This window comes from Salmo salar, chromosome 23 (assembly GCF_965601325.2).
Source record: "Salmo salar chromosome 23, fSalSal1, whole genome shotgun sequence".
Lineage (NCBI taxonomy): Eukaryota > Metazoa > Chordata > Actinopteri > Salmoniformes > Salmonidae > Salmo > Salmo salar.
The window spans coordinates 27,428,677-27,455,374 of NC_138313.1; the positions used below are offsets into that span (position 1 = coordinate 27,428,677).

General features: G+C 43.5%; 1 protein-coding gene across 1 annotated transcript; it reads left to right on the forward strand.

Annotated features, from left to right (window-relative positions):
• Positions 1-1,481: 1,481 nt before the first annotated feature.
• On the forward strand, positions 1,482-18,391 carry LOC106584318 (voltage-dependent R-type calcium channel subunit alpha-1E). Its single transcript, XM_045706312.2, has 22 exons — positions 1,482-1,573; positions 2,530-2,690; positions 2,851-2,988; positions 3,127-3,328; positions 3,943-4,107; positions 4,912-5,022; positions 5,384-5,464; positions 5,578-5,697; positions 5,842-5,907; positions 7,631-7,722; positions 7,808-7,970; positions 8,148-8,275; positions 8,579-8,675; positions 10,357-10,462; positions 10,609-10,716; positions 10,832-10,932; positions 11,020-11,126; positions 11,395-11,533; positions 15,409-15,537; positions 16,080-16,224; positions 16,441-16,622; positions 16,742-18,391. Exons 2-22 carry the CDS (start codon positions 2,599-2,601, stop codon positions 17,315-17,317), a joined length of 3,048 nt encoding a protein of 1,015 aa, XP_045562268.2. The 5' UTR covers positions 1,482-1,573; positions 2,530-2,598; the 3' UTR covers positions 17,318-18,391.
• Positions 18,392-26,698: the final 8,307 nt, after the last annotated feature.

Here is a 26,698-nt window from a genome sequence, read left to right on the forward strand (position 1 = left end):
ATTCAGAGGGTGAATGGGCAAGACAAAATATTTAAGTGCCTTTGAATGGGGTTTGGTAGTTGGTGATAGGCACACTGGTTTGAGGGTGTCAAGAACTGCAATGCTGCTGGTTTTTCACGCTCAACAGTTTCCTGTGTGCATCAAGAATGGTCCACAACCCAAATGACATCCAGCCAACTTGACACAGCTGTGGGAAGCATTGGAGTCAACATGGGCTAGCATCCCTGTGGAACACTTTTGATAGTCCATGCCCTGATGAATTAAGGCTGTTCTGAGGGCAAAAGAGTGGGCAACTTAATATTAGTAATGTGTTCCTAATGTTTTGTACACTCAGTGTAAGGTCCCACAGTTGACAGTGTATGTCAGAGCAGAAACTATACCATGAAGTCCAAGGAACTGTCCGTAGATCACCGAGATAGAATTGTGATGAGGCATATATCTGGGGAAGGGTTTAAAAAAAATCTAAAGTGTTGAAAGTTTCCATGAGCACCGTGGTCTCCATCATTGGGAAAAGAAACAAATATGGAACAACCCAGACTCTGCCAAGAGCTGGCCGTCAGACCAAATTGAGCAACCGGGCAAAAATGTAACTATTTGGCCTGAATGCAAACCGCATTCAGGCCAAATAGTTGGAGAAAACCAGGCACAGCTCATCACCTGTCTAACACCATCCCTACCGTGAAGCATGGTGGTGTCAGCATCATGCTTTTCAGCAGCAGGAACTGGGAGACTGGTCAGGATAGAGGGAACAATGAATGGAGCCAAATACAGGCAAATCCTTGATGAGAACCTGCTTCAGAGTGCAAATGACCTTAAACTGGGGCAAAGATTTACATTCCAACAGGACATTGACCCAAAGCATACAGCCAAAGCAACGCTGGAATGGCTCCAGAACAATAATGTGAAAGTCATTGAATGGCCCAGACTTGAATCCCATCTAATTTAACAGAGCTTGAGAAAATCTGCAAGGAAGAATGGGAAAAAATCCAGATGTGCAAAGCTGATAGACATACCCAAGACGATTCAATGCTATAATCGCCGCCAAAGATGCTTCTACAAAGTATTGACTCAGGGGTCTGAATACTTTACTTTAATAGCTACTAAATCACATTAGTGCACGTTAGCTCAACCGTCCCGCGCGGGGGACACCGATCCTGTAGAGGTTATGTAAAATTAGATATTTCTGTGTTTCATTTTCAATAAATTAGTAAACATTTCTAAAAACATGTTTTCACTTGGTCATTATGAGGTATTTTGTGTAGATGGGTGAGAAAAATACATTTTGAATTCAGGCTGTAACAAAACAACATGTGTAATAAGTCAAGGGGTATGAATACTTTATGAAGGCACTGGACATGTATCTTTCTAATCAGAAATGTAGAGCACAGTAATACCTCTCCTGTAATAAGTAACATGGTTAGCTCAGTGTTAAAGTGAGTTCAACAGATTCTTCATTCTACGTGTGTCTACTTGTAGAAATAATAAAGGACGGGACATCAAAACCATCAAGTCTCTTCGGGTGCTGCGCGTCCTGAGGCCCCTGAAGACCATCAAGAGACTACCGAAACTCAAGGTAACCCTTTTCTCAGAGATGACTTCCCATGTTAACCGTGCCTGCTCCAGTCAACAGTCTGAGGGATAGACTACATACGAGATATATCAAGGTGTTCAAAGGTGAGGTAATGTGTATGTGTGGTAAGATGGTATCAGGTGAGTGCAGAAGCCACTGTTAAACAGGTGGAGATGACTTTACATCCATTTAGTCACACCTGTTTCCACAAGAGGGTTTCCATGAAGCAGAGAATCAGGTGAGAGAAGATTAGGTGATAAACCTGAGCGTTTGATCATGAAAACATTTAGTGACAAATTGATTTCCCAAACCTCACACATCCAATTTCTGCTGTGGGGAAGAGTGTCTCTGTCAAACCTGGAGGAAATGAGTCAGACTGAAAACTGTGAGTGAACCAGGACGTCAGTCAGTCAGGTGCTACCAGAAAAACTGCAATCAATAGACCTGATTATCCTGGGACTGTAAAGTGAAATAAAGATCTACAGAATAATACAATCCTCTTCCAGTCAGTCATGTCGCAACAACAGTTTGGGATCATTTTGGACAATTGTATGCTATTTATACCACTTGAGTTAGAAGTCAACCTCAACAAATCAGACACTATAGATGTAAGATCTTAATTTGAGCCAGTTTGCTACAGCAGGAAAATAATCCTGCAGCAACAGGAAATGTTAATTATTATGTGGATTACAATGAATTACATTTTTTGTAGTGGTTGATAAATTCTTTGTTAGAGAAAATCAGGTCTGAAATTTCAAAGTGGAAATTACAAACTTCAGAAGCCTTTTCAAATCTCAAATAAACTACGAGTTTTAAATGTCCTCCTGCAACAGGGTGATCAAATTAAGATCCTACATCTGTAACTGGATGAAAACTAAACCCCTACAGTTTTAGCATATCAGTCACTGTCTGACTTTTAAATTGCCCTCCCTCATCCGTCGTCCTCTGTCTGTGTGTAGGCAGTGTTTGACTGTGTGGTGACCTCTCTGAAGAACGTCTTCAACATCCTCATCGTCTACAAGCTCTTCATGTTCATTTTCGCTGTCATCGCTGTGCAGCTGTTCAAGGGGAAGTTCTTCTACTGCACTGACGGATCCAAAGACACAGAGAAGGACTGCCAGTAGGTGTCTGCTGAGCTGCCAGCATAGGGCCTTACAGAACACTAACATAGTTGAAGTGGATGGAGACCTATTGGAGACCTACAGTTTTGTCATGTTTTCTGGTGTTTCTTTGTCCACTGAATGTCCATTGTACACTGTGTGTCTGTCTCGTCCTATCAGGGGCTTCTACATCAACTATGAGAAAGACAAGCAGGAGGTGAAGAGGAGGGAGTGGAGGAGACATGACTTTCACTATGACAATATAGTCTGGGCCCTACTCACTTTGTTCACCGTCTCCACTGGGGAGGGCTGGCCACAGTAAGTCTCACTCTCTCCATACACACTATTCGCTATGTCACAACTGTACATAGGCTAGACTGAAATATACTTCAGAATGTCAGTGTGGGTGGCCAGTGCTGAGCACAGTGTGATCTGTGTGTCTGTGTGTCTGTCCAGGGTCCTGCAGCACTCTGTGGACGTGACAGAGGAGGACAGAGGACCCAGCCAGGGCAACAGGATGGAGATGTCCATCTTCTATGTCATCTACTTTGTGGTCTTCCCCTTCTTCTTCGTCAACATATTTGTGGCTCTCATCATCATCACCTTCCAGGAGCAGGGAGACAAGATGATGGAGGAGTGCAGCTTGGAGAAGAATGAGGTGATGGAGTCACAAACACACACACACACACACACAAACACACACACACACACACACATACACACACACACACACACACACACACACACACACACACACACACACACACACACACACACACACACACACACACACACACACACACACACACACACACACACACAGAATCCTCAACCAAACGAAATGTAACAGACATTCCATTTGAAATGTAGAATTTCCAGTGATACCATATAACACACCAGCTCAGTGTAAGTGTTAGTGATATGGTTTGCTGGTGGAATGTAGCAAACACATCAAAATGACGCCGTCTGTGCTTTTAGACTTAACTTGACAGGTGATTACGTAGAGGAGCACACTGGCTCATGGAAAACACCTGGTAAATATACAGAAATAGTGAGAGTTCCCCTCCAGACACAAAGTCTCTCCCACCAGGTATCCCTCAGCCGACACTGACCAGAACGTTCCCAGCAGTCCATATAGCACTGTGTCTACTTCAAGGATAAAATATAAGGACTTTCCCAGAGCTAGCTGCTACATACTGTACTTAATCCCAGGCTATTTCCTGCACAACAAACTGTTCTTCAACTTTCTTTCTTGTGTGTTTTCCCTTACAGAGGGCTTGCATTGACTTTGCCATAAGTGCCAAACCCCTGACCCGCTACATGCCTCAGAACAGACAGACGTTCCAGTACCGCCTCTGGCACTTTGTGGTCTCCCCCTCCTTCGAGTACACCGTGCTGGCCATGATTGCGCTCAACACCATTGTCCTGATGATGAAGGTGTGGATAATGATTGCGTACAAACAGTACATTAATTTACACCTTGTTCATTATCTCTAATGTACAACCTGACCCATATGCTGAACTAATCTCATTTATAAAGCCTAATAGCAGTCCCTGTGGTGCAGAAGGTATTATGGAGCCTGTTGCTGTAGCTCAGGGGTGTCAAACATCTGGCCTGCGGGGGGAGGGGACTATATTTAGCAAATTATCTAGAGGACTAGCTTTTGCGAGATTTTGACGCTGAGGAAATATAACCAATTTTCAGTGCGCCCCTCCGGGCCTTGTTGAAGACCGAATTTGGCCCTCGTGGCAAAATTAATTTGACACCTCTGCTGTAGCTGATTGGGTTGTAAGATGCATGTCCCTCTACTGTGTGCTGGGCTCTAGCTAACGGTCTGGGTTTTTTCCATCCCGTGAGCATTTCATTTATTCAGAGAAAAAGCCTTCGGTCAGACAGAGGGAGAGAGCCATCAGACAGAGCAGAGGATGACTCAGCCTTTATTAAATATTGATCTATATCCACCTGCTAGTATTTAACATGCCCTCATTAACTCTGCCTGTACAACTCAGATGAATTACTCCTTTTAGCCTCAGCTCTGCTCAATGTTTTGCTATTTACATATCAGAGGGAATCTGCCATGAACCTGTGGCTATAGTTCTATAGTTGTATGGTGGTTGAGCAAGATGGTGTGTGTTTGGGTTCATTGTGTCATTTGGGGTTATCTGTGCATCCCAGTAATTTGGAGTGATTCCAATTGTGTTTAATGGTGTCTCTCTCTTCGCTCTCCTATGTGGTGGTAGTATTACTCAGCCCCACCAGTGTACGAGGCTGTGCTGAAACATCTGAACACAGCCTTCACTGTGCTCTTCTCTGTGGAGTGTGTCCTCAAGATCATGGCCTTTGGCTTTCTGGTGAGGAAACAGTTTAAATGTACAGATGTAGGATCTTAATTTGAAAAGTCTCTTGCTGAGACTTTTCCTGCATGGCAGGAAATGCAAACTTGTAGTGTATTTGAATTTTAAAAAGCCTTCTAAAGTTTGTCATTTCAGACTTGATTTTCCCTAACGAAAAATGTATCAACCCCTACAGAAATGCCCATTAATTATAATCCACATAATAATTCACATTTCCTGTTGCTATTTTCCTCTTGTAGCAAACTGGCTCAAATCAAGATCCTACATCTGTACTGCCCATAACATCATGATCTGATACTCTGTGCAATGCTACTAACATCTACTGACTGAAGTATGGATGTTTTCTGCTCTTTTCCAGAACTACTTTCGAGACACTTGGAATATATTTGACTTCATCACGGTTTTGGGCAGCATCACAGAAATAGTGGTAGACCTGCAGGTAAAAAAACATGACTGAATATCAGTCAATGGCTGATTGCGTTGCCATTTCTATACAGTGTACTGTAAATAAACGGTATGCATAGTGCTAGTGTCTCTCTCATCTCCCTTTAGTCAATTGAGACCTTCAACATGGGTTTCCTGAAGCTGTTCCGAGCTGCTCGACTGATCAAGCTGTTGAGGCAGGGCTACACCATCCGCATCCTGCTCTGGACCTTTGTCCAGTCCTTTAAGGTCAGCTCCACTCACATTACAGTACAGCACTGGAAAGAGACACTTAAGACTGAAGCCAGGTGTGTGTGTGTGTGTGTGTGTGTGTGTGTGTGTGTGTATCGTCTGGTACTGTTACTTTATCATGACATAGGGTTTCTCTTTCAGGCTCTCCCCTACGTCTGTCTGCTCATTGCCATGCTCTTCTTCATATATGCAATCATCGGAATGCAGGTAAGGTGTTGCTCACACTCTTGATCTATTCTGCCACTTTCTTGGTTCGTCATTGCATGGTGTGAATGTGTCGGTTCTGCATATAGCACAAGACATACTGTCCATACTGTCTATACACACCATTATATACTGAACAAAAATATAAACGCAACATGCAACAATTTCAACGATTTTACTGAGTTACAGTTCATATAACGAAATCGGTCAATTGAAATAAATTCATTAGGTCCTAATCTATGGATTTTGCATAGGCCCACCCACTTGAGAGCCAGGCCCACCAACTGGGGAGCCAAACCCAGCCAATCAAACTTAATTTTCCCCCACAAAAGGGCTTTATTAAACACAGAAATCCTCAGTTTCATCAGTTGTCCGGGTGGCTGGTCTCAGACAATCCCGCAAGTGAAGAAGCCGGATGTGGAGTTCCTGGGCTGGCGTGGTTACAAGTGGTCTGCGGTTGTGAAGCCGGTTAGACGTACTAACAAATTCTCTAAAACAACTTATGGTAAAGAAATTAACATTCAATTCTCTGGCAAAAGCTCTGGTGGACATTCCTGCAGTCAGCATGCCAATTGTACACTTCCTCAAAACATTAGACATCTGTGGCATTGTGTTTTGTGACAAAACTGTACATTTTAGAGTGGCCTTTTATTGGCCCCAGAGCAAGGTGCACCTGTGTAATGATCATGCTGATCAGATTCTTGATATCCCACACCTGTCAGGTGGATGGATTATCTTGGCAAAGGAGAAATGCTCAGTAACAGGGATGTTAACAAATTTGTGCATATGGAAAAATTCTGGAATCATTTATTTCAGCTCATGAAACATGGGACCAACACTTTACATGTTGCGTTTACATTTTTGTTATGGACTCTGACATGGCTCTTTCCGATATATCTGATATATACCGTAAATTCCGGACTATAAGCCGCAACTTTTTTCCCAGCTTTGAACCTCGCGGCTTAAACAATGACGCGGCTAATATATGGATTTTTCCCGCTTTCAATATTTTTTTCCAAAAAAACACATTCTGTGACGTGCTCAGTTTTTTGGCGACATGAAGCTTTCATTAGACCAATGAAATTGCCGAACGGGTTAAGGTCAAACAACTGTTTTGTTTACTGTTTAGATTAAATCGAGCGCTCTCAAACTTCCCATCATTCTGATTACGGTAGTCATTTTGTCACCCTCATCATGGCAAAGACACAGAGAAATGCATATGATGCAGCTTTCAAGTTGAAGGCGATTGATCTGGCTGTTGGAAAAGGAAATAGAGCTGCTGCACGGGAGCTTGGTCTTAATGAGTCGTTGATAAGACGTTGGAAACAGCAGCGTGAGGAATTGACTCAGTGCAAAAAGACAACTAAAGCTTACTGCTAATTTTAAATTTTTTGTTACAAGCCGTGTTTCGTTAAAGCCTATTTATTTTTGTTACAAGCCGTGTTTCGTTAAAGCCTGTGTAAAGTTCATTTGTTTCAATGTACCGGTAGGCACCTGCGGCTTATAGACATGTGCGGCTTATTTATGTTCAAAATAATAATTTGTAAAAAATTCAGTGGGTGCGGCTTATATTGAGGTGCGCTTAATAGTCCGGAAATTACGGTATTTGGAATTTGTGTATTATTTTGTATTGTTAGGTATTACTGCACTGTTGGCGCTATAAACATAGGCATGGAGTATGTGTACACGACCCATACAATTTGATTTGATTTGAATATTCCTCAAGGTTTTTGGAAACATCAGACTGGATGAGGAGACTCACATCAACCAACACAACAACTTCAAGACCTTCTTTGGTGCTCTGATGTTGCTATTCAGGTACAGTAGGATATCCTGCATGTGTCACACAGTGGCTAACTAAGGCGGCTCAGTCTCTGAACAACACACTGCTGTCTGCCTGCAGGAGTGCCACGGGGGAGTCGTGGCAGGAGATCATGCTGTCATGTTTAGGGGGGCAGAAGTGTGAGCCAGACCCCTTAGCTCTAACGTCAGACCATGAGGAGCACTGTGGAACTGAGTTTGCCTACTTCTACTTTGTTTCCTTCATCTTCTTCAGCTCATTTCTGGTAAGAGTCCTACTCTAAGAGTCCTACTGTCCTACTCTATGAGTCCTACTCTAGGAGACCGTCTCTTACCAGAAATGAGAGGAAGAAGTTGAAGGAGACACCTACATGCATACATATTCCCTTTCATACACACCTATTGTAGTACCTTGTCTATGACCTCCTCTAATCACTGTTCAGATGCTGAATCTGTTTGTGGCTGTGATCATGGACAACTTTGAGTACCTCACCCGGGATTCTTCCATCTTGGGGCCTCATCATCTGGATGAGTTTGTTCGTATCTGGGGTGAATACGACCGAGCTGCTTGGTAAGTCAGAGGCCCAACAACACATACTAACACATGTCATTATATGTAGGAAGTATTTACTATTTTAATGTTATTCTAATGTTTCACCCAATTACTTACAAATACCACCATATGGGCTTCAAGTCCAAAACATTTCACAATATGAATAGTATTGCATATTTGCCTAATTGTTGTCCGATGTGTCCTGATGCTCTGCTCTCCAGGTTGTTGTTAGGACAATGGTGGCAATCCAGCTCTAGTAAACTCCAGCAAAGCTGAATCTCTGTGTTTATTGTTAACTACAGAAATATATGTTCTTTCCAGTGGAAGGATTCACTATAAGGAGATGTACACAGTAGTACGCACTATTTCCCCTCCCCTGGGCTTTGGAAAGAACTGCCCCTACACCGTGGCCTGCAAGGTTTGGCTCCCCCACCACTTCCCCACTATCCCTCGATCCCTTAACCCCCTCCTACCTGTTGGGACCCTTCCTCTGCTCCCTTCCATTCCTCTCCAACAATTTTCACTACCCCTCTAAGGCCTGCTTGCACTGCTCTAAGGCCTGCTTGCACTGCCCTGGTTCCGCCCCAGGCCAAAGAATGACTGGGTTATGGCTTCAGGATACAAAGAGACGGCTCCTCCTCTAGCATACAGACAATATCATTATGCACTTCATGCTGTAGATGCAGAGCAATGAACTATTGGAACATTTAGTGTAACAAACAACTACACAAAACCAGTGTGCTGAGTCATGTGACACTCTGTCACTCTGTGGCTGGTTGGATCTGGTACCTCTGATTTAGTTGACTGGTTATAGTAGAATCATGAGAAGGGTTATAGTGGGGCCTACTGTAAGTCCCTTCCTGACAATAGTCAGCAGTAACGTTGCAGGTTTAGGATGCCAGGTAAGTATCTGCCAGATCCACAGAGGACCCTGCTGTCATTCCTTTGGTCTTTGATTTTAGATTTCTTCTTCTCTCTCTTTTCTATGCCAAGTCTCCATAGAAATACCACAACCTGATTTAATCCTTTCTGTGTAATGCCATTGAATAACCCTCTTTCTGATATCTCTTCCTTTTTTCATATTCTTTTCTTCCTCCATTCCTTGGTAATACCTTCCCTGCCCTTCCTCCTCCTCCTCGTCCTCCTTGTCATCTGCCCTGCTCCCTGCCTCCTCCCCAGCGGGCGTATTCATTACACTGACATGTACGAGATGCTGACTGATATGTCGCCACCTCTTGGCCTCGGAAAGAAATGTCCCTCCAAAGTGGCTTATAAGGTAGACCAAAGACAACTAGGCAACGTTTCTACATTTGGTCAATGGAGATGGCAAAGTAAAACCTTTCCCTCTGTGTTATATAGCCAATTCCAAATGAAGTGTGGAAAATGACTGTTGTCTATCGTACCGTAACGTGTCGCTTGTCGAATTGGAAGAGAATCCACGATGGTGTTTTTTGATCGGCAGATAACAATACATAGAGTAAAAATAAATTAGCATTATGCTTTGGCATTGTCTGTTTTGTATTGATTTGCATCTTGGCAGAGAACTAACTGAGTAAGGTTTTGTGTGTTTAAGAGCTGTTTGTGGAATAACTGGTTTTCAGTGTCAGTAAGAATGCTTCGGTTTTGAAACGGGTGCAAAAAGCTAACATGTATTTCATAGAGTCACATTGTACAGTGTCAGAATGTCAAACAATCTTTCTCAATCACTGCTGCTTGATTACTTCCTCTATCTATACGCATGTGCTTTCCTGCCCTTGCCCTCTTTGCCTTTTTTTCCCATTACCATTGTCTTGTCATATGTGTGCATGGACTGTACAATGGAAATGAACCTACCCTCTTTGTGCACGCTGTGTTGTGAGTCTCTTGGCTGTTGTTACAATGTCATTCTTATTAGAGAATTGTGTTATTAAAACATGCATTTATAATCCTTCGATTGTAAGTTTAGCTTGAACAGTGAAAAAAGACCATCAAGTAGATGAGACTTATATGTTACTGTAAGGCATAGACGGTTAACTGAGCTTCTCTTGTTGGCAATATGTTGTCTCCTGGTTAGTGAGTAATATTTCCTGCTTTGCTCCCCCTTCCATGAACACCCTCAGAGGCTGGTGCTGATGAACATGCCCGTGGATGAGGAGATGTCTGTTCACTTCACCTCCACCCTCATGGCCCTGATCCGAACTGCCCTGGAGGTCAAGATAGCCAGAGGTCAGGCTAGCATGTTAAAATAGCTGAGCATGAACAACTCTCTGAACTTGTTGTTCTTCTCAACTTTCTCTACACACTGTTAACCAACTGCCCCCATGTGCACCTGCTGCATGCTTTATCTGCTGTTGTTGTTGTGGTGGTTCCAGGAGGGGAGGACAGGGGGCAGATGGATTCAGACCTACAGAAGGAGATCAGTATCATCTGGCCACACCTTTCTCAGAAGACGCTAGACCTGCTCGTCCCCATCCACAAAGGTGACAGTCAGCATGTATAGTACCTCTGGCATTAGTCAATGTAGTTGGACTATTTGCTATAGTAGTTTTGCTTTCCAAAGAATTCCAAATGAGTGACATTATGCCATTCTTCCAGCCAATCATATGACCATTGGGAAGATCTATGCAGCTATGATGATCATGGACTACTACAAGCAGAACAAAGCCAAGAAGCTCAGGCAACAGCTGGAGGAGCAGGTATACTTACCTCTATGTACAGTATGAAACTATGGCCTCTGTTTGCATACTCTCATACTGGACCTATTTCATCCTCATCCCCTATAGAAACACGCTCCCATGTTCCAGCGTATGGACGCGTCCACTCTGCCTCAGGACATCCTCTGCAGTGCCAAAGCCCTACCCTTTCTGACCCACAGCGCTGGATCTGCCCTGTAAATATGCTTTTTGACTCCTAAAGTCCCAGAGCCTGTGTGTGCGTGTGGGTACAGGTATATTAATAGATGTGTGTGTTCATCCTAGATAGGCATGCCGGGCACCGATGACGTACGCCGTCGATTAAGGCAGCCCCCGCACCTCTCTGATTCAGAGGGGTTGGGTTAAATGCGGAAGACACATTTGGGTTGAATGCATTCAGTTGTGCAACTGACTAGGTATCCCCTATCCCTCTCTGAATGTCTGTCTTCTTATCCATTCCATCAGGACCAGAGGAGGGTTTGTAGCCTTGAGGCCTATCTCCCCCCAGGAGATGTTCATGCAGCCCATGTCCCAGGACCTTGAGGATAAAGAGGAGGACTACCACCACTATCACCACTATCACCACCACCGGCTCCACACTCTGGTAAGGAATAGGTCTCAGGTACTGTAACACCCCCAGAAACACACTCACTCAACGCCCTAATCAAAGCAAATCAAATCAAAGGGATAGTTCACCAAAATTCCAAAATTACACATTGCTAAGGAAATCAATGTATGTATATTGAACAAAAATATAAAACGCAACATGTCAAGTGTTGGTCTCATGTTTCATGAGCTGAAATAAAAGATCAGAGAAATTTTCCATACTCACAAAAAGCTTATTTCTCTGAATTGTTGTGCACAAATGTGTTTACATCCCTGTTACTGAGCATTTCTCCTTTGCCAAGATAATCCATCCACCTGATAGATGTGGCATATCAAGGAGCGGATTAAACAGCATGATCATTACACAGGTGCACCTTGTGCTGGGGACAATAAATGGCCACCCTAAAATGTGCAGTTTTGTCACATAATACAATTGCAAGTTTTGAGGGAGCATGCAATTGGCATGCTAACTGCAGGAATGTCCACCAGAGCTGTTGCCAGAGAATTGAATGTTCATTTCTCTACCATCAGCCGTCTCCAATGTCGTTTTAGAGAATTTGGCAGTACGTCCAACCAGCCTCATAACCGCAGACCACTTGCATGGCGTTGTGTGCGAGCGGTTTGCTGATGTCAACGTGATCTGAGTGCCCCATGGTGGCGGTGGGGTTATGGTATGGGCAGGTATAAGCTACAAGCACAATTGCATTTTATCTATGGCAATTTGAATGCACAAAGATACCGTGACAAGATCCTGAAGCCTATTGTCATGCCATTAATCAGCAGTCATCATCTCATGTTTCACCATGATAATGCACAGCCCCATATCACAAGGATCTGTACACAATTCCTGGAAGCTGAAAATGTCCCAGTTCTTCCATGGCCTGCATACTCACCAGACATGTCACCCGTTGAGCATGTTTGGGATGCTCTGGATCGACATGTACGACAGCGTGTTCCAGTTCCCGCGAATATCAAGCAACTTCGCACAGCCATTGAAGAGGAGTGGGACAACATTCCACAGGCCACAATCAACAGCCTGATCAACTCTATGCGAAGGAGATGTGTCATGCTGCATGAAGCAAATGGTGGTCACACCAGATACTGACTGGTTTTCTGATCCACGCCCCTACCTTTTTTTAAGGTATCTGTGACCAACAGATGCATATGTGTATTCCCAGTCATGTGAAATCCATAGATCAGGGCATAATTCATTTATTTTTATTGACTGATTTCCTTATATGAACTGTTAGTCAGTAAAATCTTTGAAATTGTTGCATGTTGCAGTAATATTTTTGTTCAGTGTACAAGGTATGACAGCAATCTATGCTTTGGTATAGTTTCCCTGGCAGTGGCTCACACTATTTCCAACATTTTTGCATTTGGTGCACAAATCACATTCAAGTCATGGGACTGATTTTTGCATTTTTCGGAATCAATTTGAGATACTTTCAGATGATGTGGACATGATGTGCGTAGACTGCTTACAAGGTAAGTAAACCAATATTTTATTTTGTAATTTGGGTGAACTATGCCTTTAAAGATAATTCCACATGTACACAGTTTTAAAGCATGTATTAGTATGTTACTCACTTAATGGGGAAATTATTGCGTTTTTAGTATTACACACATGCATTAGTAGTTAGACTTTTGATGGGTAAACCTCCAGTGAGATATTATGGGGTTGGGTTATAGTCTGGTAGGATGTGGTTGTGATCCAGAGAGGGGGGGGGGGGGTGAAATTGAGACTGTTTGTCCCAGGAGAGGCAGCTTCTGACTGGACTCGCTCTGACTCATCCAATCCCCTATCCATCACTGTGTCACTGTCCAGTCAATTAGTTGTCGCTGTCCCAGCCCAATCAGTACGCAGTATTCGGACGCTAGTGGGGTGTGATTTGTGTCGAGAGGTTTGATGAATGGTGCCAGTGTATTCTGCTTCATCATCAAACTCTTGTCTGAAACAACATTGTAAAAAGCACTGCTGCTGATCCCTACACTCTTATTCGTAGAAAAAAAGGGTTCCAAAAGGGTTCTTTAGCTGTCACCGTAGGAAAACCGTTTTTGGTTCCAGTTAGAACTCCTTTGGGTTCCATGTAGAACCCTCAGTGGAAAGGGTTTGACCTGGAACCAAAAAGGGTTCTTTAAAGGGTTCTCCTATGGGGACAGCCGAATAACAATTTTTCTAAGAGTGTACAGTACGATCAGACTGTCATCATAACTATTAGACCCAGCACAGATTAGCTTCTCATCTGTGAGTCATACACACTTTTAGCCCTTTTTCGCCCCAATTGGTAGTTACTGTCTTGTCCCATCGCTGCAACTCCCGTACAGGCACGGGAGAGGCGAAGGTCGAGAGCCATGCGTCCTCTGAAACACGACCCTGCCAAGCCGCACTGCTTCTTGACACACTGCTCACTTAACCCGGAAGCCAGCCGCACCAATGTGTCGGAGGAAACAATGTACAACTGGCGACTGAAGTCAGCGTTCATGCGCCCGGCCTGTCACAAGGAGTCGCTAGAGCGCGATGGGACAAGGACATCCCAGCCAGCCAAACCCTCCCCTCACCCGGATGACGCTGGGCCAATTGTGTGCCGCCTCATGGGTCTCCCGGTCACGGCCGGCTGTGACACAGCCTGGGATCAAGCTCAGGTCTGTAGCGAAACCTCAAGTACTGCGATGCAGTGCCTAAGACCGCTGCCCAACTCGGGAGGCCCCGTCATACACACTCTCACGTTACACTCAAAGCCATTCAAACACACACCTACATTTTTATCAATACACACTCTAATGAACTCTACACAATCAAAGCCAGTTCTATCTAGCAGTACTGGATTGTAGTAGCTGATAAAGCTGCCTTGCCCTCTTCTGTGTCATTCCCAACCTCACCATGGCAATGTCTTACCATGCTGTCCACTCCACACGGTGTTGTCCCTTGTTTTAGGCATTATCACTGCGCACCCATTTCTATGAAATGGCATCATCATTTCTTCACCATGCATATTATGCTTACTTTGCAAAATTGTCGTGATTCTGCTGAGCTTTGGCACAATGGGAAGTGTGACTCTGACTACATGAAAGTGTGTGCCTTTCTGTAAGTGTGTCAATGGAACAAAGATGGAGACGGCGGCTTGTCTCTAGTGGTTTAGTGTCAGACTCAGCACTCCTCTCATGGTTTTGTGGTTTAACTGTACTGTGCCGGTATTTGGCACCTTTGTCATCATACAGAGCTATATGACATATGGCTCTCCCACACACATCTTCTGTTCTTTGAGCAGCTGTACAGAGTTCTGTTGGAGGATACTGCACATATGTTTTGGTTATGGTTTCTCAGCTCTTCTCAACTCTTTGGTGAAGAGTGAGGCATTTTGGTTTCCTAAGCCTGCATGCATGTGACTGGTTCTTTCCTCCGCTTCATGACTTTCAGTTATTCAAGCGCCAGCTTTAACCCCTTTTTGCGCATGTAGACACCGCCCCCTTCCTCCCCTCAGCCCCTCCTCTCTGCCCCGCCTGGTTGTCAGCCCCTCATTGACAATGGTACTCTAACCCACAGTACTTATGAGGAATCCAGACAGGCACCACTCACACAGGTTCACAATGAATAGTGAAAAAGGAATACATTACACTGCCAACAGACAGTGCTTTGGCTGTCGTTGTGCTCAGCCAGTGCTTTTACTCTGAGTTAAGAGGGTGTACGGCTATTCGTTATTGATAGCTCCACTCTACAGTATGTCAGTCAGCATACTACATCTGCTTGTGGCGTGTTGGTACAGTAGTCCTCTGCTGGTCCCCTGACATCATTGCTGCAAACTCTGTCTGTTTTCACACATTAGAACTCTGCTGTGTTTCTCTCCCCTTCCTCTTTCTCTGACTATATAGGTTCCGGAGCGCAAAGAGTTTAACCGCATCCTTTGCCCTACTAACAGGCAGGATGCCACACTCAAGGTGCCCGGGTGGGCAGTCTCTATCCGAGCCTCGTCTATGCCTCAGCTGGCTGTAGACACACAGGTACCTGTTAAAGTTCAGCCCCTCACCTCCCCTCCTCTACCCATGGGGCCTCAGAGAGAACAGGACCCAGGCAGACAGCCTCTGTGGCGGCTTCAGAGGGATTGATGAACACTGGGGCAGTGCAGGGACATAGATACAGCAGTCAGTCAGCCAATCAGCCATGAAGTGGAGGATTGGGTATTACTAGGTTGCTATAGTAGATACATATGATCTCAACTGTTACCTTCAATGGTTGTTGACAGTGTGGGTGGCATATTTTGATGGTTTCTAATCTTTGCGTGGCAAAAATGTCAGTGTGCCAGGTTTCCCAAAACGGTGTCTTTTTAGTTCAAGGTAATATGGCTTGGAAGTGACTTTGGGTCCTTGAAAAGCTCTATGTAAATACCATATATTAAACATGGAATGTGTGTGGTGAATGAGAGAAAGTCTTCTGCGCAGAACTCAGATTAGAACTCCACACACTTCCTCCCCTCCCACATTCTCTCAACCAATTGCACATGCATGTGTGTGTGTACTGTATGTGTGTTTATCTGTGTGTGTAGGTTGGGACAGACAGCAGCACATTGATGAAACGCTCCTTCTCCACTATTGGTGATCAGTGCGTGAATGGGCTGTGGCAGGAGGAGTACTCTCTGGAGAGGGTCAGTTCTGACCGTCTGTATAGACCACGACAGAGGAACATCAGAGGTACCTTATACACAGTTGCAGTTTACATGGCTCCTTTCCTTTTCCGTTTAAAGCAGGAATGTGTTCACTATGCCATTGCTTAGGGTCTATTCACTGGTCCTGTTCCATTTGAACACTGGTGGTTCTCAGTTTTAGAAGCCCCCTGATGAAAGCTGTGTGTTTACTATAATGTATGTGACCCTCTTCATAGCTCCCCTCTCTCTCCCTGCCTCTCAGGCATCAGGTCCAACCTCAGGGAACCAGTGGATCATGAGCGGGGGCGCTCCAAAGAGCGGCGCCACCTGCTGTCTCCCGACGTGTCCCGCTGCAACTCTGAGGAGCGGGGCCAGGACCCGTCACAGGAACGCAAGCAGTCCCGTTCCCCCAGCGAGGGACGCGCACATGTCCACCATAGACAGGTGGGTGTTCTTTTAACGGCCCTGACACTGTTATTATTTCATTCCTGGCTTTAACTGTCAATAACCGCCTCTACTACCATTAAAGCCTGGTTTATGTGTGAGATCTCTTCTCTCTGCAGGGCAACACTTCAGGCAGCCCAGGCCCGTCTAACTCTGAGTCCAGCACCCCCTGTGGCCGTCGACAGCTCCCCCAGACGCCATTGCGGCCACGCCCTCACATCTCCTACTCCCCCCTGATATGCCGAGCCCACCCTTCCCCCCCTGCTGTCAGCGAGGGCAGAGCCCGGACCCAGGAGGCCCCTGGAGAGACGGAGGAGCCCTTGTGGAGGGAGGAAGGGGAGAGGCCAGCCCAGGTGGCAGGAGCAGGATTGGGGGTGGGGGTGGTAGTAGGGGTGAGTGACCCAGGGTTAGGGGTCAGTCACCCACACCCCTCCCCTCACCGGTACATCTCGGAGCCATACCTGCCCCTGCACGAGGAGTTCCACAGCCCAGACTCCTCAGGCCTGGAGGAGACTCTGACCTTCGAGGTGGCCATTGCAACCAGTCTGGGTCGGGCTAACACCATCAGCTCTGCCCCCCAGCTCAGACACAACTGGCAGGTCCCCAACGGACACTTCCATAAACGCCTGGGTCAGGCCAGCTCTGTGGCCACCTGCGAGCTCCTGTGTGACACCGACGAGGATGACCGCTGTTAGGGCCGGGACTGGGAGAGGAAGAGGAGGAAGATGGACAGCAAAACTGGGTACCAGAGAGACAGGGGTTCTCAGTCTGAAGTACACTGTCAGGGCGTTACTGAGTGTGCATATGTCTATGTGTGTGTTTGTAGGAGTGCAATATGTTTGCCAAATCAATAAGACAGGGAAGATATGGGGAGTGCACTGCTGGCGTACAGTGCAAAAGTTCACCAGTTGCATTTTGATTGATGTTTGAACAAAGTTGAATAACTGGGGAGAATGTATCCTCACTGCTTAGACCTATGAAAAATAAGTATGTTTTAAGTACAGTATGTAGCTGAAAATAGCATGTGAGACTGAAGTAGCAGGAATGTATTAAAATTGTTCTCTTTTCCTCATGTAAGATAAGAAGAAAGTTCTCAATTGTTAGATCTTTGTGGATCATGATGAAACAGTGATTGGTGTGTAAGGATCCGAAGCAGACATTGGCTGTCACATCAGACAATGCTTTAAAACAACCCAGCTAGCACATTTGGTTGCTTGGAAGTTGTGGCAATGTACGTTTTGGTCCTGGAAGTGAACATTTTGTCTCTTCTGGGAAAGTACATTTTTAGGTTGCAGAGAGGATCTGAGAACATTTTACTATGGTTACCTGAAAGTTTTATTAACGTTCTGAGAACGTAAATTATAGGTAGTTTAACTGTTTTGAACTCCAAGCACAGATAGGACACATGGAAATTCATGAGGCATTAATCATGCAAACACATTTAGTTTTTATTGTGGCACAGCGCCAGTGAGATTCAAACCTATAATCTTCTGTTTTCTATTCATGGAATTAGTCAACTGTGCCACCAGGATGCAGTTAGCATGCCATGTTTTTTTTTAACTCATACAAAGCTGTTAATTTTTGTCTATTCAAAAGACCCTATTTCAATGGAAACAAGCACTTATTAAGATCAGGTGTGGCCCATTAGTGGGCGTGGCCAACACACCTGAACACACTTAAGAGTATAGAGAGAGTTTTGTTGACGCTGTGAACAGAATGTACAGTAAAAAGTTTGGACACACCTACTCATTTCTTTATTCTGACTATTTTCTACATTGTAGAATAATAGTGAAGACATCAAAACTATGAAATAACACATATGGAATCATGTAGTAACCAAAAAAGTGTTAAAAAAATCAAAATATATTTTAGATTATTCAAAGTAGCCACCCTTTGCCTTGATAACAGCTTTGCACACTCAACCAGCTTCATGAGGAATGCTTTTCCAACAGTCTTGAAGGTGTTCCCACATATGCTGAGCACTTGTTGGCTCCTTTTCCTTCATCTGCGGTCCAACTCATCCCAAACCTTCTCAATTGATTGAGGTCAGGTGATTGTGGAGGCCAGGACATCTGATGCAGTACTCCATCACTCTCCTTCTTGGTCAAATAGCCCTTGCACAGCCTGGAGGTGTGTTCTGGGTCATTGTCCTGTTGAAAAAAGAAATGATAGTCCCACTAAACACAAACCAGATGGGATGGCGTATCGCTGCAGAATGCTGTGGTAGCCATGCTGGTTAAGTGTGCCTTGAATTCTAAATAAATCACCAACAGTGTCACCAGCAAAGCACCCCCACACATCCTCCTCCATGCTTCACGTTGGGAACCACACATGCGGAGATCATCCGTTCACCTACAGTACTCTGCGTCTCACAAAGACACGGTGGTTGGATGCAAAAATCTGAAATTTGGACTCTTCAGACCAAAGGACAGATTTCCACTGGTCTAATGTCCATTACTCGTGTTTCTTGGCCTAAGCAAGTCTCTTCTTATTATGGGTGTCCTTTAGTAGTGGTTTCTTTGCAGCAATTTGACCATGAAGGCCTGATTCCCACAGTCTCCTCTGACAGTTGATGTTGAGATGTGTCTGTTACTTGAACTATGTGATTTATTTGGGCTGCAATCTGAGGCCGGTAACTCTAATTAACTTCATCATAGCGCTTGACTGACCTTCATGTCTTAACCCTTGTGTTGTCTTAAGGGTCAAAAATGACCCGCCATTATGTTAAACAGCAGAGAAAACCCCATAAATTATATTTTTTCAATTTGAAATTTGATTGAGTGACCCCAACATTAGAAAAAGTGAAACATCGCTTTTTTGCATATTTCCATGAAAGCTGTACATCACCAGGGTGCAAAGATTGTCTTAGGGTCATTTTTGACTTGGCAGATATAAAAGCATTTACACACCAAGACACACACACACACACAAAATTAGAAATTGGGATTGTGTGCTACTGATTGAACTCAGACAAAACTAAAACGTTCTTGTGCATGTGCAGCATCTCCTCTCCACGACCCCACACGACCCAAGTTCACAGACAAAATAAACAACATTTCAGACAAAATAAACAAAATTTCTGACAAAATAAACATTTCTTGAAAGCATTGTTTACTAATGGGGAAATGCAGTCAGAGGCTATAAAGGTGCTGCAGATGACAGTCCCCCCAGTTCTCTCTTTGCTGAAGCCCTGACTACTCGTTTCAGTGCCCAACAGGTCGTAGATCTGATTTTTTCAGATGTCCAGGAGGAACAAGAGAACAATGATTTAGAAGAGGAGGAAGTATCTGAAGAAGAAGATTAGGAAGAATACAACCCAGAGCATGATGCATCATCTTCAGATGAAGAAGAAATCCCCCAAGCTTAAAGAGAGACATTTTTGTCAAAGAACAGCAAAATAACATGGTCCTTGTCACCATATGACAACCAGGCCAGGATACCAGCACAAAATGTCATAAGGATGACCCCAGGGCCCACAAGACATGCAGTTGCCCATGCCCAGGACATCGCCTCAACATTCTACATGTTCATCACACCAGACATCGAACAAATCATCCTGGAGATGACAAATTTGGAGGGTTTCTGTAAATATGGAGACAACTGGAAAAGGATGGATGAGATTGACCTGCGTGCCTACATAGGGCTGCTAATCTTAGCGGGTGTGTATAGGTCCCGAGGCGAGGCTACATGTAGTCTCTGGGATGCAGAGAGTGGAAGGGCAATTTCCCGTGCCACGATGCCACTGAAAGTCTTTCACGCTTTCTCAAGAATGCTACGATTTGATAACCGTGAGACCTGCAAGACGTGTGAGAGACAAACTGAGAGGTCTGGGAGAAGTGGGTGGAGAGTATCTCTACAAACCTGGGCCTGAAGTAACAGTGGATGAGCAACTGGTTCCATTCAGAGGTACATTTTTATTTTCATATCTGTAATGTAAGTGATTTTCACTGTTCATTTTATTAAGTATTGCTGTAATATCGTTGATTTATGTGATTGTTTTCTGTGACACTGATACTAATTACTGATCGTAATCTCTTTTCCGGCAGTATATGCCCAACAAGCCAGCTAAGTATGGCATCAAGATATGGGTGGCCTGTGACGCACAATCCAGCTACGCTGGAAGATGCAAGTCTACACAGGGAAGCCGACCAGTGGAGGCCCGGAGAAGAACCAGGAGATGCGGGTTGTGCTTGATGTGACAGATGGACTGAGGGGGCACAATGTCACGTGTGACAATTTCTTCACCTCTTATAAACTCAGCCAGCAGCTCCTGAAGAGGACGATCACCATGGTTGGCACAGTTACAAAGAACAAGCCTGAGCTCCCCTCTGCATTCCTCGCAACATGGGGGAGAGAGGCCTTCTCATCAAAGTTTGCCTCCACCCCCACTGTAGTTTCTTACCTCCCAAAGAGGAACAAGAATGTGGTCCTCCTGAGCACACTGCACAAAATGGCTGAGATCAGTGATTGTGAGGACAGGAAGCCAGCCATCATCCTGGACTACAACCACAACAAAGGAGGCGTGGACAACCTGGACAAGGTGATTGGAACTTACAGCTGCAGGAGGATGACTGCCCGCTGACCCCTGGTCATCTTCCATAACATCATTGATGTGTCCTCATACAATGCCTTTGTGATATGGAACAAGATCAACCCTACCTGGATGCCTGGTAAGTGGAACAAGAGGAGGGTGTTTCTGGAGCAGCTGGGAAAGGCACTTGTAACCCCACACATTCAAAGAAGGGAGCGCCTCCCCCGCACAGAAGCCTCTGCAGCACTTGTGAAAGCTGTTCAGGGGGCTGAATCTTGTTCTGATCCACCTGAGGCTGCAGCTGGGGCAGGCAAGAGGAGGAGATGCCAATTCTGCCCCCCAAAGAAGGAATGTAAAACAAATACTATGTACTGCACATGTGAGAAATACATCTGAAAAGTCCATGCACACACACTTGCACACTGTCCTACATGTGCTAATTAGAGTTGATTGATTTATGTTCTTCACTTTTTTGTCTTGTATCTATTATCTTATTTTATTATTATTTATTGTTGTTGTTTATACACCTTGTGGGTGGGGGCAATGGTTCAAAAAAGAAGATTAGTATTTTATAGTTGAAATCTTCCTTGTACAGTATACAAGAATATATCACTATGTTGCCAAAAAAGTCAAGACTGTTGTTTCCCTTCAATAAAATGCATTCAAACTACTTTCTGCACATTTCTGTTACTTTCTTCGGCTATACAAGTGCTATCTCTTGCAACAACCAAAAAATGCAGTACCTTTAGCAGTAATAATAATAATAATAATAATAAACCTCTACTTTAGTAAAGAAAACAATTATGACAGGTGTGTTGTAATAAAAACGAGTGGGGTCCACTGATTAAATGCAGTCTTTCTGCATTGTGAAGACGGAAACCCCAGATATTTACAAAGTTTGTGATGAATGACAGGTTGTTTCTGCATGCAAAATAGATTTGGGGTTTAAAATTCAATTAAGCTGCTTCATTTAAGGGTTTAGTGAAGGCGGGTCATTTTTGACCCTTAGGACAAAGGGAGTATACAGAATGTTAAGACTACACAAGGGATGTCTTAAAGTAATGATGGACTATCATTTCTCTTTGCTTATTTGAGCTGTTCTTGTCATAATATGGACTTGGTCTTTTACCAAATAGGGCTATCTTCTGTATACCACCTCTACCTTGTCACAACACAACTGATTGGCTCAAATGCATTAAGAAGGAAAGAAATTTCAGAAATTAACTTTTAACAAGGCACACCTGTTAATTGAAATGCATTCCATGTGACTACCTCATGAAGCTGGTTGAGAGAATACCAAGAGTGTGCAAAGCTGTCATCAAGGCATAGGGTGGCTATTTGGAAGAATATAAAATATATTAGTTTAACACTTTTTTGGTTACTACATGATTCCATGTGTGTTATTTCATATTTTTGATGTCTTCACTATTATTCTACAATGTAGAAAATAGTCAAACTAAAGAAAAACCCTTGAATGAGTAGGTGTGTCCAAACTTTTGACTGGTACTGTATATGTTTTTAAATAACATTCTCAGAATGATCTTGGAACTAGTGATGGGGAAACTAAGCTTCCTGAAGCATTGCACATTTCCAGCCAATTGTGTCAAAAATAGGTTAATTACTCGAAGCTTTGATCAACACGTTATACATTAGTGGCACCTGCTGGTCAAAATAATTTAGAACCGCCAAATTATTGTAGATGAAGTCGCACACGCCATAGCGGGTATGCAGGGTAGCGTTTTTGTCTTCTACCAAAACCAATCAGGTGGTTGCTCGAAAAAACTAAGTTTCGGACGTCATTGATCCCGTGCTTCTGATAAAGTGAAACAAGCATTGGCACACTGCTTCAAAGTAAACTGCTTAGCAATTTCGACGCATGCCTCGGAACGTAACATTACTACTTTGAGCATTGCTAATGTTTTCTTGTGGTTTTTATGGAAAGTTTTCTTAATGTTCTGAGAACATTTGGGGCGGCAGGTAGCCTAGTGGTTAGAGCATTGGGCCAGTAACCGAAAGGTTGCTAGATCAAGTCCCCGAGCTGACAAGGCAGTTAACCCACTGTTCCTTCAGTCGTCATTGTAAATAAGAATTTGTTCTTAACTGACTTACCTGGTTAAAAAATAAAAACATTACTTTAAAGAGAACCATGAGGAAACCTTCAGGAAATGGTATGCTGAAAGTAGTGAAATTCCCAAAGAAGAATGTTGTTTCTGAACGTTCTGACAACATTACTTTAAATAGAGCCATGTGGAAATGTCACACTGAAGAAATACAGTGATTGTACAAAACATTAAGGACTTCGTCCTAATATTGAGTTGTACACTCAATCTATATGGCTCTCAGAACTTATGTGCTAGCTGGGTATACTGCACCATTCCCAGAACCTTGTGGGAAGGTTGTACAGTATGCAAAATAACCATAGGACAACCACGCTCTCACCAAGCTCTAAGAAACATATGGTTCTCAGAATGTTATGTTATTTGGCACCCGTTATACAAGGACATGACCTTTCCCTGATAGATATTGTACATTTCCAGAGCTCTGGGGCTTTGAACCATCTAAAGTGAGGTGTACCAGTGTCATTCCATGTCAATGCTCTAGTTCTCATTTTCAGCCTAAACATGGTGGGTATGTCCTTGTGTGACCTTCAGTGTGTCTCTGGACAGAGGACCCACTGCCATGCTGTTGTCTGTCACTGTCACCTCATTGGATTAAGCATGATTACCACATTGAGTACTTGGGAGAGGGCCAGCCTGAACTATAGACCCTCAGTGGACAGCAGCAAGACTGGCCTCTCCTACAGAACTATATGGAAACTACAGACATAGTGTAATGTTCATGTGTTGGATACTGTTGTCATGTCTATAGTCTGGAAAACCAGACCCTGTTAAAGACATGCTCTGGAAACATTGGCTCTACTATGTATTTTTTAAACCTCCCACTCTGGGCTGGATGTGTTAATGTGTAGTTCATACATGCATAATATATGAGCAATTAGCCACGAAATCCCTAGTTTGGAAGTAACTGTTTTTCTGGAAGCTGTGCTGCGCCATTTTTCCTAGATTTTCCCCCACGAGGGCCATCCCCCTAGTAATTTGAGTTCAGCCAATGAGCTTCAGTCCCTCGCCATTTGAGTGACCGCTAACAAGATGCACATCAAGCCCACACAGCAGAGCAAGAGAGAGAGCAAAGACGTGGTGCACATATGAGACAGTACGCAATTTTCGGGGACCACTTTTGGCTCGAAAGCTCTACTTTCAGAACTACTGGCTAAAAAGTAAACACAAATACTGGACAATCTCTTTAAGCTGGAGCATTTGAAAATTATGTGAGACAACTCGGATTTCTACAGAGACTACAAAGTCTACAAAGCCATTTTCCCTGTAAATAGAATCAAGTGTCTTGAGGTTGTTTCCTTTTGTGTAATAATGAATCATATCTGTCATTTGATGCAAATTATTTCAACATGGATATTTTTATGGATGATTCCTAACTATGATTTATTTTTAAGTTAACTGTCATGTCACTCAACACTGACCGAGTCCGTTTTTTCTAACAGGTTTACAGTGCTGTATAAAACTAGATTTGACCCTGATATAGCTCTGTGTTGTAGCAACATTATGATGATGGTGTAGGTGATAAAATGTTCCTGCCTCAGTGCAGTTGACGGATCCATGTCCACTCAGTGGCGTTCTCTCTCATCAGACCCCAACAGAATTATGTTTACGCGTGGTTTTTAAGCCCAGCATTTGAACATTTCCACTTTCCACCATTCCAGCTTTTGAACTGTGATTGTTCCCCAAAAGAGCGCTTATATTATATCACATGTGTTGTAACTTGTTTTGTGGACATATTTCTGAAATGTGAATAGGAAGTATTTGGTCCAATGTTCTACTGGCCTGTATGGGCCCACTGCTCTGTGGAACATGATGAGTTTTATGTTGCTATTGAATTTCTGGTATAGAAAATAAAAAGCTTTCTGGTATATACAGTGCCTAGGGAAAGTCTACACACCCCTTGCACAGTCTTCACATTTTGCTGCCTTTTAATGTAATTTGATATTTTTCCTACAGCTCTACACAACCTACTTCACATTTTCAAAGTAGAAGATAGTAATAGAACGAAGATGTACTCGGTGAAAGCACCTGACTTGCCAAGTTAAATAAAGGTTAAATAAAATAAATACAAAAAAACCTTTGGCAGCTATTACAGCTGTGAAAAATGTTGAAAAATATTCTACCAACTTTGCACAACTCTTATGTCCATTGTTTTTGTCAAAATTACTCAAGCTCATTAAATTTGGTTGGGAATGATTGACGGACAGCAATATTCAAACCTTGTGTCTGATTTTCAGGCAAAAGTAAGGACTGAGACTAGACCACTCAGGAACACTCAACACCTTTTGTAAAGCCATTCTAGCGCGTCTTTGGCATTCATTTTTTTGTAATTGTCTCACAGAAAAATAAAACTCTTTCCCAAGGTTAGGTTTTCAGAAGACTAGGGCGGGTTTTCTTTTAACTTTTTACCTGGGCTTTGCTCCTTTCATATTTATTTTGATACTGACAACTACCCAGTCTCTGCCGATGACAAGCATACCCATAACATGATGCTGTTACCACCACAATTCTTTAAAATACATAGGGTTTCAGTCTGTGTTGTGTTGTATTGGATTTATTCCAAACCTGTATTTTTTTTATTTAGGCCAAAAGTTAATGTCTTTGATGTGTTGTTTTTCAGTATTACTTAGCGGTCTTATTGCAAACAGAATGGATGATTTGGAGTGGATTTCTTTACACAGGCTTCATTCTATTCACTTTGTCATACAGGCCAGTAATGTGGAGTGAATGCAATGTTGTTGATCCCTTTGTATTGTGGTGGCAAGATTATGGTATGAGTATGCTTGTCACAAGCCGGGACTGGGGAGTTTGTTAAGATCAAAATAAATATGAAATGAGCAAAGCCCAGGTACAAAGTTAGAGGAAAACCTGCCTCAGTCTTCTGAAAACCTAACTCTGGGATAGTTTTATTTCTCTGCGGGCGATTACACACATTTTAATGCCAAAGACACACCCGAATAGATTTCCAAGAGGCGTTGAGTGTTGCTGAATGGTCCCGTCTCCGTCCTGACTTAAATCTGCTTAAAAAAAATCTGAGACAAGGTTTGAATATTGCTGTCCATCAACGACTCCCAGACAGATTAACTGAGCTTAGGCAATTCTGTCAAAGATGGATATAATGTTGCCCTAAGAGTTGTGCAAGGTTGGTAGAATCTTATTCAAAATGATTCACATCTATAATGGCTGCCAAACGTGCTTCCACCAAGTATTCATTCTGGGGTGTGAAGACAGACTGAATGAATACGTCCTCAGTTAGTATTTCTTAGTAATTTAGAAAATGTTCTATAAAGTTTAGTTCCAAAACGCTATATCCACACATTTTTCACGTTTTTTTTCATCAGAAGTTATTACTTGTTGGTAACTTCATGTCTGTAAACTATTACTCTTCTCAGATTTTTTTGTTAATGGATTTTGGATGTGTATTAAAA

Coding starts and splice junctions, on each gene's coding strand:
- LOC106584318 (XM_045706312.2), top strand. CDS start 2,599: ATGTTCATTTTCGCTGTCATCGCTGTGCAGCTGTTCAAGGGGAAGTTC. Junction 4,108..4,911: donor CCATTGTCCTGATGATGAAG/GTGTGGATAATG, acceptor ATGTGGTGGTAG/TATTACTCAGCCCCACCAGT. Junction 11,534..15,408: donor ACCACCGGCTCCACACTCTG/GTAAGGAATAGG, acceptor CTGACTATATAG/GTTCCGGAGCGCAAAGAGTT.